Source organism: Athene cunicularia (assembly GCF_003259725.1).
Source record: "Athene cunicularia isolate RWA chromosome 5 unlocalized genomic scaffold, athCun1 chr5_part1, whole genome shotgun sequence".
Lineage (NCBI taxonomy): Eukaryota > Metazoa > Chordata > Aves > Strigiformes > Strigidae > Athene > Athene cunicularia.
Genome location: NW_020799101.1, coordinates 37,317,107 through 37,336,180, shown reverse-complemented (window position 1 = coordinate 37,336,180; position 19,074 = coordinate 37,317,107). Strand labels below are relative to the sequence as shown.

At 42.0% G+C, this 19,074-nt stretch overlaps 1 protein-coding gene across 4 annotated transcripts in view; it reads right to left on the bottom strand.

Annotated features, from left to right (window-relative positions):
* Positions 1-3,486, bottom strand: part of PLEKHD1 (pleckstrin homology and coiled-coil domain containing D1) — a 29,072-nt gene extending 25,586 nt beyond the window's left edge. The window contains exons 1-2 of one of the 4 annotated variants that reach the window (XM_026849641.1): positions 2,775-3,482; positions 2,285-2,648 (exon numbers count right to left, since the gene is read on the bottom strand). In XM_026849641.1, coding sequence (XP_026705442.1) covers positions 2,285-2,433 — 149 coding nt within the window. In that variant the 5' untranslated portion in view covers positions 2,434-2,648; positions 2,775-3,482. Of the gene's footprint in view, positions 1-2,284 lie in introns of all 4 variants that reach the window. The other 3 variants (XM_026849642.1, XM_026849643.1, XM_026849644.1) reach the window with 3 other exon arrangements.
* Positions 3,487-19,074: the final 15,588 nt, after the last annotated feature.

Here is a 19,074-nt window from a genome sequence, read left to right as displayed (position 1 = left end):
TGTAAATACCAAGCAGACAAAAAGTAGTAATCCAAGATTTCAGGGCAAATTCTACATTGCTCAGTCCTCAACTGTATCTAGCAATAGTTAATATTGTTTTCTTAATTTAGCTGGAGTGGGAAACATCTCCTTTTCATAAAATAATGTACTTGACCAGCTGTGTGTCTTGCTGGGCATGGGGGGTAAGTGGGAGGAATGGATGAATTGATCCTTATGCCCCCATGACTGACTTATAGTAACATGTAAGATTTTTTTTCTTTAAAGCAAATCTCTCCTGTGATAAAAAATGTTATTATTCCTCCTATTACAGTCTTTTTACTCTGGAAACCCCTTCCTTCCAAACCCTACAGACTCCCTGTCCCACTGATCTGTGTCTGGTCTCTCAGGACCCTCAGCTGCTGTGCTTGCAGCTAACCTTCCACATCATCCCTGCCCCACGCTCACCTCTCCATCTCTTCCCACCTGCCATCACTAAAATATTTACCACTTGCTGAAGATAGGGGTGACTTCTAGGAATAGAACAGCACTAAATAAATAATGACAGAGAGCAGAGATAGGCTATTTGCCTCCAAGAAATTTTGATTAGGAAGAAGAAAGACTTTTAAGAAAGCCTCCTCCATAGCAAATTACCTTCCCCACTGCTATTCTGACCACTTCTTTTCTGTAACACAGTCACATTAGTTTCCAGATATAATTCATTCAAATATCAATGTTTGGGAGCTGAGTAGGGAGCATCAGCACAAATTCTCTCCTGGGTAAAAAAAAGTCATTGGTGGGGGAGATACACAGAATAAAACCTGCATGCAGGTCAAAGACAGCTACAAACACAAAATGCATCCCAAGCAATATTTAACTATTTTTCAGGCCATGCCATCCTCACAGGCTTAAACTCGACAGAACTGTGGTTACTACACAGAGTAAAACTGGAAAGCTGGGTTTAGAGGTGGATTTGATGTGCTGTGTCTACATTGCAGACTCCAGCAAACAGGTACCCACAAAAGGTAAGTACCAGAGGGAGCTGACAGTCATTGTTCACGTACTGGTTAATTTACTCTTCCAAAAAGCCTTGAGACACACTATGCTACAAAGGCTACAAAACTGCGTTTCAGCTCCAGAGGTAGCTCAGGCTCCCTGTGCTGCCTTTTGTTAAAGACTCATTTGTGCCTTTCCCAGTGGAAAGGGGAGGGGAGGAAGAAAACAACATAACTTTGCTTTTCTAGCAGACTTTTTCATCTGCAGATATCAAACTACTAAAGGCGGATAAGTACTACTATTCTTCTTTAATAGATCACAACACCAAACCCTGGGTCACAAAACATATCTCTGGCAGTGGTTGGATGAAAATATTTCTCTGCTGCTAGTCTTCTAACTGAATCATTTGCCAATGACATCTATAAGCAGTGACATTAATCTGACATCCAGGATGCTGGAAGACTTAATCCACTGGATGATGTACCCTCAGTGAGCAATGAGAAGGAGCTGTACCATGTTTCTATACAAGTACCCACCCATAAAGAGTCATGTCTCATCATTTGACAACTAGCGGAAGACTCTCCTGTGAGATTCAGTGATTCGCATAAAGAAACTGCACCAACTTTAAACCACAGACTGACCCATCACTTCAATATTATAGAATATGCTTCTGTTCCTGGTGGAAGGTTATAGCAAATGCTTTCCAGCTCCAAACTTCCTGGTTGCTGATATACGACACACAACACCTTACAACTCCCTAGCACCAGATGGGAGAGAATTCAGAGACACCTTCCCTCCAGGGAAGAGTCTGCATTTGCTGTCCCAAACATGCCATCACCGTCGTGCAGCACAGCAGTACTGGTGCTTGTCCACAAACCCCCGCAGACTGCACACACGCATACAGTCCCACACGCACAGTTAGTTCAGTTGAGCCATCTCACACCTGAAGGACTCAAAGAGCTTTAACAAGTGCCAATGAACAAAGCCAAGCACTTTGGGGGCAAAATATATGGGCCGACTCTTCCTCTTTCATGCAGTGATCATAACATAACTATCCAGAGGAGGCAGCTAGTCCCTATTCCCAGCCTGAAGTGCATGTAGTACAGGGTCTGGGCAGATAAAGAAGAAAGCACAATGGGGTGCCATTGTGTAAAGCAGACTTGGAACATCAGGGAAGCCATGCCCAAAGTTTCACCCCTAGTCTCTGCCTGGCTAGCTGCACTTGAAGAGCCAAGTACTTGGGCTCTAAACTTACCCTAACCCCTTTAGGCTCTGTATTTCACCTGAGCATCCCTCAGAGACTGTGGCTTACCTCCTGGACCACTTGGCTGACTGCCTTCCAAAAGGTCTCTTCCAGAGCACGCCGTACAGCTGCACTTTGGTGCTGATGTCCAGAGCATCTGAATCTGCCTGCTCCATGGACGGAGAAGGGGATACAGAACTGGATTTTGAAGCGAACATTATAGATGGATCTGGCTCTGACTCTCCCCCTCTGTGCAGCAGCTCAGGGAATCCGATTAAATGCAGCGAACCAGAAGGACGTACCCGGCCACTCCAAGCGGCAGACGGAGAGACTGGGCTATGGTTTGAATCAATAACTTGACTGCTCAGCACTCAGTCAATAATTCTCTCCCTGATGCAGAGACGATGAGAGTTTCCTCATTGCGTATTACTTCCTGATGCATTACAGACAGTACACATCCCAGCCCAAGGAAAAAAAAGAGTGAAGAGAGCCAGAGATCAGGAGCGCAGAGAGAGCTCATCAGAGAGAAAGCTCCCAGCAATAACATAAGCCAAAATACCTCTGCACCAGAGACAGCTTAGAAGGTTATTTCACTTGACATTGCAGCACTCCAGGCAGAAATCAGGGCAAGACAGATATTTTACCATCAGGCATCTCTTACTCTGACACATACCTCCAAAATCTTGTGCTTGGAGACAGGTTCTTCTCACTTGACCCAAGGAAAAGGGGAGCAGAGTGGGTGGGTGCCAGCAAGTACAATCAGATTCCCTCTGCCACGGGGAGGCTTTTGCTGTGCCAGCCTGGCACTGCCCACCCGGGTACACTTCACGTGGCTGCTGGGTTTGGAACTGGGCAGTGTCTGTGCTGCATGCCTTGCTCAGCCTTAAAGGGCCATTGCTGATCAAAGTTAGAGCACAAAATTCTGCCTGCCTCCATGCCTTGTGGCATCTTGGAGATGTGGCAAGCACAGCCTCTGCCCTGCCTCTTAGGTACCAGCTCCTTCTTGTCACAGCACAGAGACATAGGAATGTGTCACACAGCTCAGGTGAGTCTACATTCATCTCCTATTTAGTACTCCCACAACAAGTTTTTTATTCTGGTTCCCTAAGTCCTTGTTCCTTTCTTGAAATCCTCTCTACCTGCAGAAATACACACACAGTCCTGCAAAATAACCTGTTCCCTGTAATGCCCACAGGAAAGCACATCAGCATCACATTTTTCCTTCCTGCATCCTGCCTTTCCTGCAGGACTAGGATTTGGGGAAGAACTGCCTGCATTGTGCCTGGTAAAGCATCTGAAGTTCTGGGGTATCGTATAACCAATGCAGACACATACATGCTGTGAGGCATCTGCTCCTGTTTTAACCTGTGCCATCTTATGTGTATCAATTTTGAGGCTGCAATTGCTAAATGTCAGCCCTTCCCACTGCAGCTATTCAGAAGTGACCCACTGCAGACACACAGCGCTTTCTCATTCCTGGAGATTAGAAACCTGGGACTTGCCATAGGCTAGATCACCACACAGGACACAGGCTCACTCAGCTTTATACGGTCACAAGCACTTGCAAAGCATCTTAAACAGAGGAACTGCAGACAGTCTGCCTCAAGCTCACAGTCTGCATTTGGTATTAGAGAAATTATAGATGCAGGTCCCTGATAAAAGTCACTATTGATTGCTAGATGAGAGAGTCAAACTCAACATTTATTACTTTCTCTCACCCTGGCTTTGACTGGCAATTCAGTCCTAGGCAGGACGTGTCCTGAGCAGCATCAAAGCCCATCTCAGAGTGACATTAAGGGAGAGAGTGGAGAACAGGAGAGAGCAGAAGATACTGCCTCCATCTCACCTGAGCCCCAGCTCTTGAATACAACACTGCAATGCAGAAAAGTATTAATTCTGTAGTGACCATTCCACACACTGCACTAAGAAGAAAATACTACTCATAACCAGGAGAGGGAAAAGTTTCCCTGGAATTATGTTGCACAAAGGGTAAAAAGGATTCTGGGCCCAACAGCATCATCTTCATCTATAAATGTGCAGTGAAAAGCCACAGAGCTTCTGTATAAGGATGATCCAGTGTACCTACCATAGTACCACACCAGCAATGCAAAGATCTGATAGCAGTGACCTGCAGTGAAGAAAAGCAGATTTTCATCCTTTGCTTCTTTACTTATTTTTAACTTGCACAGACCAAGAGAGAAAAGAGGTCTCTAGCTTCGAACACCAAAATACTAAGCTATTGTTTCCTCTGGAGACCTCTAGGACAAGCAAAAGATTGAGTAGACACAGAAAATTCTTTAGATTGGGCAGCTCCAGGGGAGGGAAAGAACGACTTGCTTTCGTCAAGTGACCAAGAGTTAAACACGGGCAGAAGCCAGTAATACTAGGGCAGTAAATTGCAGCAGAGTGAATTTTGTAACTGCTGGTGTCTGAACAAAGTAATTTGTAATAACAGTGGTTATGTTAACATTTCCTTTATGTGTGTACTAATCTAAATAAATTGGGGCCCTGCCTAAAGGAAGGAGCGGGAGAGCAACACAACAGGTATAAACAACCTGCCTCTCACAAACAGAAGGAAATGCTGTAAAGACCAGCTTAGATGTTCTTCAGTGTTACTTCTGTCAGACGTAAAACTTACTTCAACTGGCCAGGAACATTGGGATCAAGAGAACAGTGTCATAAAACCCAGCCAGGAGAAAAGGGTCCACCACAGGGTGAGTAGAGAGAGTTGGGTCCTGCAGAAGTGCTTTCTCCAAATTCCAGGGGACAGAAAACCTCAGGAAAGCACAAGCAGACTTGGTTTTGCTGTAAGCTCTTGGTGAACCCTAACAGCCCAAAAGCACACAGACATTTATACAGAGATAATTATTCTGTATTTTATCTGTTATATTAAATCATAATTTAATAACAGTAGAGGAGGGAGACCCAAGTATACAAGACCTTAGCAGGATAATCATGTGACACCAGCTCAAAAAGAAAAAGGCAGTTGTGGTCTGCATGAGAACTGAAGGAAGACATAAGCCCTTGTATCAGACCCACATGTGATACCTTCTGTACAATTCTGGCCAGATTCCTCTGCCTTGAAGAGATGCAGAAAAAGACTTCAGGGATGATGACAGGTATAGCTAACCTATAGTATAACAGGACATTAAAAGGACTTCATCTCTTCAAATGAGCATGAAGGGGAAAATCTGATTGCTGTTTAGTTTCAGGCATTCTTTCCCCTCTTAATGTATTGGTAAAGGTTGATGCTTGCAATGAAACAAATTGACCTAAATAAATGAGAAGGTGTGTAACCGTCAAAGGAAGGGGGTTGTGGAATTGCCTCACAATGACAGCAGCAGAGGCAAAAAGCCATTACTTGGCTGGGTACATTCTGTGCACAGCAATCTGAGATGGCCATACCTTCCAGGGATATGGATTAGGCTCATCTGCTTTCCCTGAAATATTTTTGTTCCAGAATAATAATTTGAAGATTTTAAATGGATGTTTCACTCTTAATGGCTCATGGGGGAAACACAGCTATACATCCTGGAGGGAAAACACTGGAGCTTTAGGTGGAAAACCTTCTTGCAGAGGGACAGATTGTACTGATAAAGGAATTATTTTGCTAAGATGTTGTCCCTGTTTTTCCTACACATCGAACCAATAAAATTTTGCTCAGAAAAAAACCTTTGAAGCAGACAGTAGTGCAAGCTAGTACAGAATTAACACTCTGTCATCACAGGCCACCCTCCAGCTGGAAGATGCTCCCTTTCAGTTTAAGGATACACATACTGGCAAACTGCAGCCGACGAGGAGGCTTGTATTATTTTTTTTTTTTTAGTGAAAAGTTATACCTTTATGTTCTGGGCAGCCTTACAATAGTACTTTATTCAGAAAAGAACAAACGAATCCTTGGGCTGGGGCCAAGAAATCAAGATTTGGATCAGAGCTGCTGCAGAGTTAGAAAGATTCAGATCTTGCCTTCCAGTATGGATTCCCTTTCCTCTTACAGCTTCTGATAGGCTCTGTAGCCATCTTCTACCCAGAGAACCATTAGCAATCATGGGAGCTATTAGCAGGTACCCAGAACAATGTGGAGAAATAAAAAGAAAGTCCAGCTCAGGTTTCATTTATGATATATCATTCTTGCAAAGATAAAATGTCACATGTACCTATCAAAACGATGCTTAATCTTGCCAGATGTGTGCAGAAGCTATTTTAAATAGAACAAAAGCAACTGCCATCAATCCATCTCTAGCGTGGTACATTGACAGATTGCTTCTTTCGCATGTGATGAAATTTTTAGTGTCAGATGGGAAGTCAGAACTCTCCTGCGGAGTGCAAAGAAAAGAGTTATTCAGCAAACGGGCATTAAAGTTAAAAGTCTTTGTAGATTTATAACCCCATCTGACATCATTCCTTAGTGAGAATCACATGGTCTCAGTGCCTTGTTCCAGACAAAGCCCTCCACCAGTCTCAGCCTTTCAAACCCACCCACATCCATGTTGGATGGCCTGTGAATCATATCAATCAAACTACTAACTATGAATATAGCACCACTTCAGGAAACTTCCAGGAAGACAGAAAATAAGATGCCAGTTTACTGAAGCAAAGGGATTTGTTAGCAAGCAGCCAGCCCAGTAGCATTGTAGACAGTAAGCACTCACAGCCTGGCTTTTGGAGGGCTGGCTTGCTCAGAGACTGACCTATTTCCCTCAGCATCTAAAGGAGATAACTGAGATTTTTTTTTTTGATTTTTTTTTTTTTTAAAAAGACAATTTTTTTAAAAAAAATCCTACTAGATCTCTTCTGGAAGAAGACTCATTTACTCTGGTGTTTTGGGTTTTTTTGTAAATAAAAAAGGTTTCTGCTAAACAGGCATTTTCTAGGGACTTTAGAATACATCAGAATGGTCAGCTACATTTGAAGAAGCTTCCTCCAGAAGACAGCCCACAGGCTTCCTGCAGCACACTAGTTTTTCCTCATCAAGCCTAAACACCACAAAGTGATCACATGGCTTACATGAACAGAAACTGCTTGGTGCTGGAATAGTTAAATACGCTGCTTCCAACCAGCAGCTTGTTCAACACCACAGTACGGTACAGCTGTATCGTACAGTAAATACAGTGCTACTTCCTTGCTTTCCTGAGATGATGGACCCAGCAGCAGACGGTCCCTTGCTTTCCTCGCTGGGGAAGGGCAGTGTGCGTGTCCACGGGGGCTGCTGCCCACCCGGCCGCACTGCTGGGGTGGCCCCAGCCAGCCAAATCCCAGTCCCACCTCAGAGGCTGTGGGAGGGTGCAGAGGCCATGGGAGTGCTGCTCCTCACCCAGGGCAGCTGAACCTTCACATACAGGGACAGGGAAGAAAAAAAACTTTCCCCAAGAAGGTTTTATAACAGTGTGCAGAGCTGGCAAACTTGCTGCTTAGCATGCACACCACCTGCATTTCTATTAACCTTTCCTAGAGCATTTCATTTTACCTACTTCTTACCTGCTTGGGATCAACGTCATCCAACCTGAGCCCAAGTGTGACAGCAGCAGCAGTAGAGAGTAACCAAGGACATGGTTTTACCAGGTGACACAGCTCAGCAGCAACAGCTTAGCCAGCTCTGCTAGAAGTTTTCTGCGCAGAAAACATCAAAGTCAAGTCGAGGACTACCTGTGACACACATACACATGCCATGTGAGTAGCACAGGCTACGTAAAGGCCAGCTCAGCAACTTTTTAAGACTTTCTTTCCCTTTGCACCCTGTGGTGCTAGGACAGTCAGAGATCTAGCAAACAGATCAGAGACAAAGTTTAGAGCAGTTATTCTGGGGGTCAGCACAGAGTTTCATGGTGCAATTGCTTACTCAGTCCTGTTAATTTTGAGGACAGAAAAAGTGTTACCTTTGTAACAAGGGCGTGGAAGCAGAGCTCAGTACACTGGGGCTTAGTTTCCAGCACTAACAATGTCCCAACCTGATTTAAGCATGTAACTTGATTTCTCTCTGCCAAAGTTCCTCACCTATGACACTGGTACTAAATCCAGAACATCACAAGAATATATACCCGTGCAGTAGTTTGGGTGCAATGGCCAGCCAAAAAAATGCTGCAAAAGAGAATGATTTGTTTGAATTTCCTTGCCAGAATAACTGATGGGAAAAAAGTAATACCTCTACATATTAATGGAAACAACTGGAGCACCATGAACACTTAAGATCTGACTAAACAGTCCAGCAAGAAGTAAATGAGATCCAGGGCTGACGGCTGCCCACTCTGGAGAAGCACACTCCTAAGGCGTCACCAGTCAGTAGACCTGAACTCTCACTCCAAGTTTCTAAAACAGGGTTAGATGCAGGACTAACATTTACAAGCTGCTTCTCAACTGCAAAAGTTTAGATAGTGATTGCAGTCCACTAATTTCTACTCACTTTGTTCCCTCTCATCACAAGAGGGCAAGAAGTCACAGGCTCAACTTTTAAACAATACATACATATCCAGAAAACAGGATTGGCTAAACCGTGTTTTTATTTAATCTGAAATCCATAAAGTGGCCAGCGCATGCACACAGAGCCTATGATTGCTCTTGCATACACATTCGTTGTTCCCTTTACCCCTACCATTATCACGATCATTGAAGGCAAGGCCTTAAAAAGCTAAGGACACTACAATTAGGACTTAATTCAGGAGTGGAAACCGCAGGGACCACAACACTGATGTGCTTCACACCCTTCACCTATCTGTTCTGTTATACCCCTCAGCTCTAATCTGCAGCAGCCTCCACTCCAAGTTTCCCTTTCTCCTGGTCCTGCTCACAGCCAGTCACCGCAAGGTGAGGGCTCCTGCTGTGCACGTACACAGCACAGGAACAAGACATACTTCTTGCCTCCTTTCTAGCCGCACTCTCAAGTGGTTTTCCAAATAGAGAGGCACAAAGACCTACTGTTGCCATCTATCACAGCAGGAGATCACAACAGTTCTACTGCAAACCCTGTACATTGAGGAGAGCTGTCAGCCAGACAAAAACTAATCTGCCTGTCAAGGAATGACGCAGAAAAAAATCGCTCTCCACAAAATACAGGGGGCTAAGAGGGCCATCTCCTCCCTCCCCCATCTCCAGCTACCCTCCTGTGAGCCATGTTGCCACACAGCCTTTGTAGATGAGGCCTCTTTCACACTGCTGACGTCTAGGTTGCAGGGATAAAGGGCAATAAAACTCCCAGGCAGAGACCCATTGCTTAGCCCTTCACAAGCACCAAATCACGGTCATGCGAGGTACCTGCACAAAGTGGACACCAGTACAAAGTTCTGTTCAAGTTCAGTCGTCCCTCAGTTGGTCTGTCAAAAAGAGAAAACAGAACATGGGGAATCCATTGCAGTCTTAAAACACGATTCATTCTTTTTACAGCTTCACCCTCTAGAAGAAAGCAGGAAAAGCTTGATAAAGAGGTGTTACAATAAGAGTCATTCAGATCAGGACTAAGGCTTGTAAGCAGGGTTTTTACCAGCCCTCTTCAGACCAGTATAACCACAAGTATCTCATTTAAAGTGTTTCGTCAAACAGCAGAAGCCCATTAATTTCCACAGACTCCCAACATAACTACTATCATATATCATAAAGTAATTACCACTTCAGACACTGGATGGGCATACAGATACAGAACAAGCATTTTCCCCTTTCTATCCATTTCACCTCTGCTTTTAGTATTTTCTTAATACTATATTGCTTTGGTGTCAGTCAGCATGATACAGTTTATTTTTAATCAGCGCTGAGTTTTCTGAATGAGGCATTTTTCTTAACCCCCCCATCCATTGTAAGGGTTTGTTACTCTCTAGACATCTTAGACAAGAGAGAGAAGTGCTGTGATAAGGAGGGTGGAATGTTGTGTAATTCTTCCTGCAGGGATATTTGGATAAGGCTTGCACATATCAGTAGAAGAATGGCTTAATTTGTAAGCTGGAACAATAGATGACAGCTCATCATCTTCTTGCTGCTGTGCTCATCCCTAATGAGCCTCTGATAAAAACGCTGATGAAAAATGTTTTTCCTCCAAAAATGAAGGAACACTCTACAGCCATCATCAGGAAGTCTGCAACACCACAGCTCCTCAATATTGAAGTTTTTAATGGTAACTCTTTGTAACATAAATGCACCCAAAGCACTTCCTTACATCTCCAAAAGAATTTACAACAGACTGCAGTGGTTAAGTCTCCAGTTACCAAGGTGACATTATTATAAAACACCTAAAGAATGCTAATATACTTGAAACAAAGAGATAGACTCAACAGTAAAGTTTGTTACTGTTAAGCAGGTATTCTTTATTAGCAGCACTGGGGTCCCTGGGGATTCTCCACCATAAGGGCTCCCCCAAGTTAGTAAGGGACATCGGTTTGCATCCATAAAAATCATACATATTCGTTAGATTTCCTGGGAAGGGATGTGTTATCATAAGGAGTTCTCGGGATCCATTTACGTAAGTTGACACCCTTTGAGCATGTGTCCTAAGTTCTGTTGGGGGTCTTCCGTGGTCGAGTAAGCAGTCTTCCTCACAGTGTCTGTTAGTTGATCTTTCCAGAGCATGCGCTGTGAAGTAAAGCCCAGGTGTTTTCCTCCTCAATCAGCACAAATCATCCTCCTCATTACAGGGTCTCTGTATCCTTTTGTTTGAGTCCCTCCTATCTTAGTTTGCACATTCCAGGAACTGTCCAAGTGTCCACTGAAGGTCTTGAGTCTCAGTTATCAGTGATTTACGTAGGAAGCCTAACAAGAGTCTTAATCTTACCTAAACAGACAAAGAGGCCTAGGGAAACAGTTAGGGAGTCTTGGGGAACAAAGATAGAAATGAAGCAAAACACAAGCAAAGCTTTCACATATCACAGTTTAGTCCTAATCAAGAACTGTCATGAATTCATTCGAGCTCTTTCATTTCCCCATTTTCTGTGGAGAGTATAGTGCTTATAGCTCTATCCATCATTTTAATGAATTTGTTATATTTCCTTTGTGAATAGCAGTTACAACACTGAATTATTAGACAGGTTACTACACTCATCACAGTTATTCCTATAATCAATACAAATAATTGTTTTAACCATCTGAAGTTCAGCAACCATGAAGTAAGTTTGTTAAATATTTCTTTAAAGCCTAAGGAAGTATCATCCTTTTTTATCTCTTGTAAAATACTTAACTGTTGTTTTATTATTTCTAAATCTACATTTATTTTTCCTGTTTCATCTATGTAGGTATAACAACTAGAATTTATAACTGCACACACTCCCCCATGTGAAGCCAACATCGTATCTAGAGTCATTTTATTTTGAAGGGTGACTTTAGAAATTTTGGTGACTTCCCCCTGTAATGTGGCTATCACATCTGATTAGCGCCTCCAATTTTTTTTCCATCATACTAGGGGTATTTATTATAGCTTTTTCTAGTTCACTGACTCCTAGCCAAGGAATGAACCATCTTGCGAAGGAATGAAAGGCTGTAGGCTGTATTACCAGAGAGTTTGGTATATTTCTGTCTCCCTGTGGGCAGTCTCACCCAATCTGCTCCATGTAATTGAGGCATTATTTTAATTTGCGGAAGAACTACCCCAAATGTAAGTGGTCCAGTTCACCAAGAGGGTAACAATTTTCTGACAGTATTTCTGTACAACCAATACCATCACCTTCCTTTAGGAACTTCCTAATATTTTCCCTTATAGTTTTCACACTCCTTTCATAGTTGAAGTTGAAAGTATCAGCCACACTGGGAATAATTTCCCACTGAAAAGTTACCCAGAATGGTAGTTTTCTGATCTGTTAGGCATTTAATTTTTTCTTTTAATTTAGGAGCCTTTATGTCCCATAAAGAACTTGTGGATCTACATTCCATTCTTTAAACTGAATTTTAGGGTTATTCCAGAGATCATTATATGTCACATTGAAGAGAACTGGAAGGCCAATCACTAAGAGGTTTGTAGTAGCTGACTGAAAAAGTCTTAACATATACCCAGTCTCCAGGCCTAAAAGGATGAATCAACTGATCTAGACCCTGGACTCGAGTCCCCAAAACTACCTTATTAATTTTATTCAATTGTCTCCTCAATGATACCACATATTGGTATAGTTTTCTCCTAACTGGCTAAAGTCTTCCCCTTTAAATTGAAATTTATAAGGTCTGCCATATAAAGTTTCAAAAGGATTGACATTTTCTTTAGATCTGGGCTTAGCTCTTATTCTTAATAGATCAAGGAGAAGAGCTTGATACCAATATAGATTGGTTTCTTGACAAATTTTTGCTATTTGTTGTTTAATCCTCTCAACCTGTCCACTGGCTTGAGGCCAATACGGCGTATGCAATTGCCAATCTATATCCAATATTTTGCTGATTTGCTATATCACTTGTGAACAAAAATGAGTACCCTGTCTGATGAAATCACTGTCAGTACTCCAAATTGGGGAATGATTTCATTCAATAACACTTTGGTAACCTCTCTTGACTTATTAGTTCTGCACGGGAATGCTCAGGTTGGTCAGAGGAAGGTATCTGTTCATACCAATAAGTATCAAGACCCCCCTTTTCTGGGGAGTTCAGAAAAATCTATTTGCCAATGCTGTCCCGGACTATTACCTTTCCCTATAACTTCAATTTGAATTTTATTTGTCATATTTGAGTTGTTTTTCAAACAGATTTCACATCTCTGGGTTATTTGTTTCATAGTAGTGTATAAACTTTGGCTTACTATTTTTTGATTTAGCTGCTTGTATAAAGCATCTGTGCCCCAGTGTGTTTTTCTTATGTTTGTCTAAGGCTAATTTCCACAGTATGTTAGAAGGCACTATTATTCGCCCTTCTAGAACATAAAGCCATCTATCTTTTCCTTTATTATCCTTCAAATCATTAAGTAACCTTTCATCTTCCTTTGAATAGTCAGGTTTCAAATCTGAGTTTAAAATTGAAAGTTTAGCATCTGGGACCAAAGCTAATGCTATGGTTTCAGTCATTTCTGCCACTTGTTTCACTTCCCAATCTGTCAAATTATTTCCAGTTTCCTGTTCGGTGTTACCTTTTTGGTGTCCCTGGCAATGCATGATGGCTTCCAGCAACCTTAAAATTTCATCTGCATGTTTTGTTTTCTTTGAGTTGCAAATAACCCTTGTTCTTTCCATATGGCACCATGAGCATGTACAACTCCAAAAGCATATTTTGAACCTGTCCAAATATTGATCCTTTTCCCTTTTATCATCTCTAAGGCCCTAGTCAAGGCAATTATTTCAGCCTTCTGCATAGAAGTTCCTACTGGCAATCATTTAGCCTCAATTACTTCAGAAGTGGTGGTCACAGCGTATCCTGCCTTACAGCTTCCTTGTTTTATGAAGCTGCTTCCATCCACGAATCAGGTCCTCAGCATCCTCAAGCAGCTCTTCTTTTAAGTCAGGTCTACTAGAATAAACAGCTTCCATGGTCTTCAGACAGTCATGGGTTACAGGCTCTGATATGGTTCCACAGAGCAAAGATGTTGGATTGACAATGTTAGTTGACACAATGTTGTCACGTCACATCATCCTGTTCCACCACAATGGCTTGGTATTTCAGAAATTTAGAAGGAGAAAGCCAATGGCCTCCCTTTTGTTCCAGGACAGCCAAGACAGTATGGGACACCAATATCATCATCTTTTGGCCCATAGTAAATTTTCAGGCTTCTTGAATGTTGAGAACAACTGCTGCAACTGTTCTCAAACATCCGGGCCATCCTCTGTTCACTTTATCCAATTGTTTAGAAAAGTAAGCAACTGCCTGCTTATAGGGTCCCAACTGTTGGGCTAGCACTCCCAGTGAAAACAACCAAAAGGGTTTAGAGACATCAGGGAGACCCAAGGCAAGAGTTTTCATCAATTTTTTCCTTAATTGTTCAAATGCCTTTCTAGTCTCTCTAGTCCATATTAATCTTGATTAATTTTCCTTTAGCAAGGTATACAACAGCTTTACCAAAAGTCCATAATTATATACCCACAGTTGACACCAACCTGTCATCCTGAGGAAAGTTTGGAGTTCTTTTACCATCTTAGGTTCAGGTGTGTGACAGATGGCTTCTTTCCTTCCCGATCCCAGTTCTTGTCCTCCTGAAATTTTGAATCCCAAACAGGCCACTTGCTGCTGGACCAATTGAACTTCTTGTTGAGACACCTGATATCTATTAAGCCCCAGAAAATTAAGCAAACTGACAGTTCATTGTACATAATCCATTCGTCCTCGTAGCTTATTAAAAGGTCATCTACATGCTGTAGTAAAGTTTGTTCTGGTGAGTGAGGGGTCCAGGTCTCAAGTTCCCAGGCCAACTGATTCCCCAAAATAGTGTGGCTATTTTTAAAACCTTGTGGTAACGCTGTCCAGGTTAACTGGGTTTTTCTCCCTGTATCAGGGTTTTCCCATTCAAAAGCAAATAGCTTCTGGCTTTCTTTTGCTAAGACCAGGCAGAAAAAGGAACCCTTTAGATCCAATATGGTAAACCATACTTGATCTCCTTTTAATTTATTTAACAAAGTGTAAGGATTTGCCACCATAGGATATAGGTCTTGTACAATTTTGTTTATTGCCCTTAAATCTTGAATTAATCTATAGCTATTTCCATCAGGTTTCTTCACAGGTAAGACAGGAGTATTATATTCTGATTCTCATTCAATTAACTGTCTGAACTGCAAAAATTTATCAGTAATTTCTTTTACCCCTATCTGGTTTTCTATATGCAAAGGATGCTGTTGAATCCTCACCAGAGCAGCTCCCGATTTTAACTTGATTTCTCTTAATTTGGCATTCTTAGCCTTACCTGGCATTCCAGAAGCCCCCACACCTGGATATACCTGGTCCAAAATTTCTGTCAGTATTGTGCTCTCCTTTTCAGTCTGTAACAAAGACAAACTTAATATTTCAATTAATTGTTCTTCCTTTATTCCAAATTCAGTTCCTTCAGTACCAAACCCAATCTTCACTCCTAACTGTTCTTATAGGTCTCTCCCTAATAACAGTTTAGGGGCTTCAGGAAAATGAAGTTAGTTATGTATCTCTATTTGTTTTCCTAATTCATACTTTATAGGTTGCATAAAGAAAGCCTTTTCAGTTTGGGCAGTTGCTCCAACCTCTGTCCATAGGTATTAAATGTTGGTTCAAAACAGAGTTAAGAGGCTCCAGCATCTACTAAAAATTCTACTTCCTTATCCCTGTTCCCTAGCTTTATTTTAACCAGTGGATTCACTAGGGTAGATTCCCCAGGTCCCCATAATTCCAGGTCTGTTATTGTCCCAAACCCTGGAGAATCTTGTTCCAACTTGGGACAGTAATTCTTCCAGTGTCCAGTCTCTATACAATAAGCACACTGATTGCTTTTCAACTCTATTCTAGTCCCCTAACCAAAACTCCCTCTTTCATGACCTCACATTCCACCTTGGTTTCCCCTCCCTGTGGGTCCACCTTTATACTGTTGATTTAGAGCAGCAACAGCGGCAGTGGCTATTGTCCTTCCCAATTTCTTCCCGTCGTTATTATCCCAATTTCTATATGCTGTCCAAGCTTCCTCAATCAGCTTTCCTAAGTCTTGTATTTCTGGTTCTTTAAATTTTTGAAGCTTCTAATATCCTCAGACAATTGTCCCAGAAACAATACCGATTGCTACTGCCCCACATCAGACAAGGGGTCTGAAGTGGTATATTTGCGCATTGCAGCTCTCAGCTGATCTAAAAACTCTGCAGGGGTTTCAGTTTGACCTTATTTCACAGCATATAACTCCGACCAATTTATGGCTTTGGGGATTGCATTTTCAAATCCAAATTTTACCCAATCCTGGTATTGTTTTAGCATTCAATAGTCGGTGTTACTGTTTGGAAGTCAATTTGGGTCAGCCAGGGGAACATATTGATCAACTACCCCAGTCAAGACATTAGCAGTAATTTGTGCCTATATATGAGTACGAGCTGTTCTCAGAACCAATTGTTTCTGTCATAGCATCTAGCATTAAGTCTTTATCTTTCCAATCAGGGTCCTGATTTTTAACTATTAGTTCAAATCTTTTTGCGACCCCTGGTGGGTCATCCCGGTAGGTTCTCACCACCTCTTTCCAAGCGTCCAAGCCACTCACGTTAAAGGGGACTTTAATTCGGGTGGTTCCTCCTGGCGCCATCACTTGTCTGACTGGTGCCTGTACAGCTGGACCTGGACCTGTTTTACCACGAGTCCAGGCAGTGACTGGAGCGCTACCTCCCACCATCCCTCTCCCGTGTTCTTCCCACTCTCCAGGGAATCCTTCTAGTATTTCAGGGGGTGGGGACACACAATCCTCTATTCTCCCTTCTGCCTTTTCCTCTCAATCTTTTAAGCACTTCTCTCCAATACTACATGCTGAACACAACCATTTCAGCTTGTCCTGCTTCTTTTTCTGTTCTTTCTCTAGTGTCAATACAAGAGGATCCTGAGGGGCTAAGTTAATGCCACACTCCTGCTGCTCAGGATGGTTTCTGAAAGTGAAAAACCCATCTGCATACATCACCTCATCCCACTTTTCCTCTCATCGTAGGAATAATATCAATTGCAGCAAAGTATCATATTTTAAGTACCATCTCCGGGCCATTTTTCACCATCTTCTAACTTATACAATGGCCACCATTGATTACAATACTTTATTAGAATCTTTCTATTAGTTACACAATCTGGGGACCCTCCTATATCCTTCCAGTGTTTCAAAATGCATCCTGTTGGAGGAATTTTAAAGAAAAAGTCCACTTTGTTTACCTCCCATGTCTGATTTCTATTCCTCCAACGACAAACCACTTTTACCACATATGAAGAGCATTGTCGGTTTCCCCAGGGAGTCCAGAGCTGAAACTTGGGGCAGTCAATATCCTGCTCAAACTCGACACACAGCTTTTCTTCACCACTAACATTCTAAAATATATAAGGGTTTACAGTCATTTTCTGGGTGTAACAGACACTCCTCGGATTCCCAAATTCATTCCAAATTACATATTAAGATCAAAACAGTTTTTTATCAATCACTTCGTCCTTCTCTGGCTGTGTCCCTCGTGGGATAACAGAACCACAGATCCAGACTCCACACTTGCTTCATACTTATTTGCACATCTCGCTCATACACACAATCATGCAAATTCAAGATACAAAGCAAGTCAATAGCTGTTAAACTTTGAAATCTTAAATCTGTTCACTTTTCAGGTGACCTTATAGCTTATAAAGTTACCAAATGCAAACAAGTATTTTACCAAACTTCTATTCACTCTACAAATTCTGAGGAGACAGAGGCACTCACACCACAAAGTTACCAAATGTTATCTGTATTCAGACACTAGCAGTCCTGCATATGCCAACCCTGCATTAAAACAGTAACAACTGATGGGCAGCTATCAAAGGAACCACTTCCAAAACCAAAACCAAATTTCAGTAACTGTTAAGCTTCTGTACAACCAATACCTCCGAACTGCTACTTTCCCAAAAGAAATTTTAAAGAATACCTTTAGATTCATGGCCCTTGTCTGTCCCCTCAGCAATCCAATTGAGGAGAGGAGTCTCTCTGGAGAAAGCCCCAAGAGAGTCCAATCTCAATGGGTCCTGTAGCCAGGCAGAGAGGGTCTCATCTGGGTCACCAACTGAAACAAAGAAACTGACTCAACAGTAAAGTTTGTTACTGTTAAGCAGGTATTCTTTAGTAGCAGCACTGGGGTCCCTGGGGATTCTCCACCATAAGGGCTCCCCCAAGTTAGTAAGGGACATCGGTTTACATCCATAAAAATCATACATATTCATTAGATTTCCTGGGAAGGGATGTCTTATCATAAGGAGTTCTCAGAATCCATTTACATAAATTGACACCCTTTGAGCATGTGTCCTAAGTTCTGTTGGGGGTCTTCCGTGGTCGAGGGAAGAAGTAAGCAGTCTTCCTCACAGTGTTTGCTGGTTGACCTTTCCAGAGCATGCGCTGTGAAGTAAAGCCCAGGTGTCTTCTTCCTCAATCAGCACAAATCATCCTCCTCATTACAGGGTCTCTGTATCCTTTTGTTTGAGTCCCTCCTATCTTAGTTTGCACATTCCAGGAACTGTCCAAGTGTCCATTGAAGGTCTTGAGTCTCGGTTATCAGTGATTTACGTAGGAAGCCTAATGAGAGTCTTAATCTTACCTAAACAAAGAGGCCTAAGGAAACAGTTAGGGAGTCTTGGGGAACAAAGATAGAAATGAAGCAAAACACAAGCAAAGCTTTCATATATCACAGTTTAGTCCTAATCAAGGATTGTAATGAATTCATTTGTTTGAGCTCTTTCATAATGCATAATGCTTCATTAATAAAACTGAATTTTACTTGCTGAAAAAACAAGAGCCTATCCGGCTTCCACTCCTTACTGCCTTGCATCTGCCTGTACTAGCTATAATAGCAACAATGTCATTTGTTTCAGTTCTCCTACTGACTTTATATGAATCATACTCTCCGGTGATTAAACCTGTATAAAGAGATTACACTTTTCCCTAACCACACAAGTCCTATGAACTATCAGAAAAATCAAAATCAAGCAAATAGCTGAGAAGATTGCTTATGGCCTAAGTGAAATAGCTAAAAAACTCACTGTTAAAGTGACAGGATCTTAGATAAGTCTGTAGATAACAACTGCAGAAGAAAAACATAAATCATTTTTTAAAAAATAAGAATTGCTTATAATACCCATCAATGGTACCTCTTAAATGGATGCATGGTTTGGAAATGCACACATCACCCATCCTATAACAGCATCATTCCCCTTTCTCTTTTCTGAAAATTAAGTCTGAAACCCAATCCTGCTTACAGGGCAGCTGGAGAGTATGAAGAGCAAGAATATGAAATATGTCAAGTTGGCAGCTATAGGAGGGTTCTCAT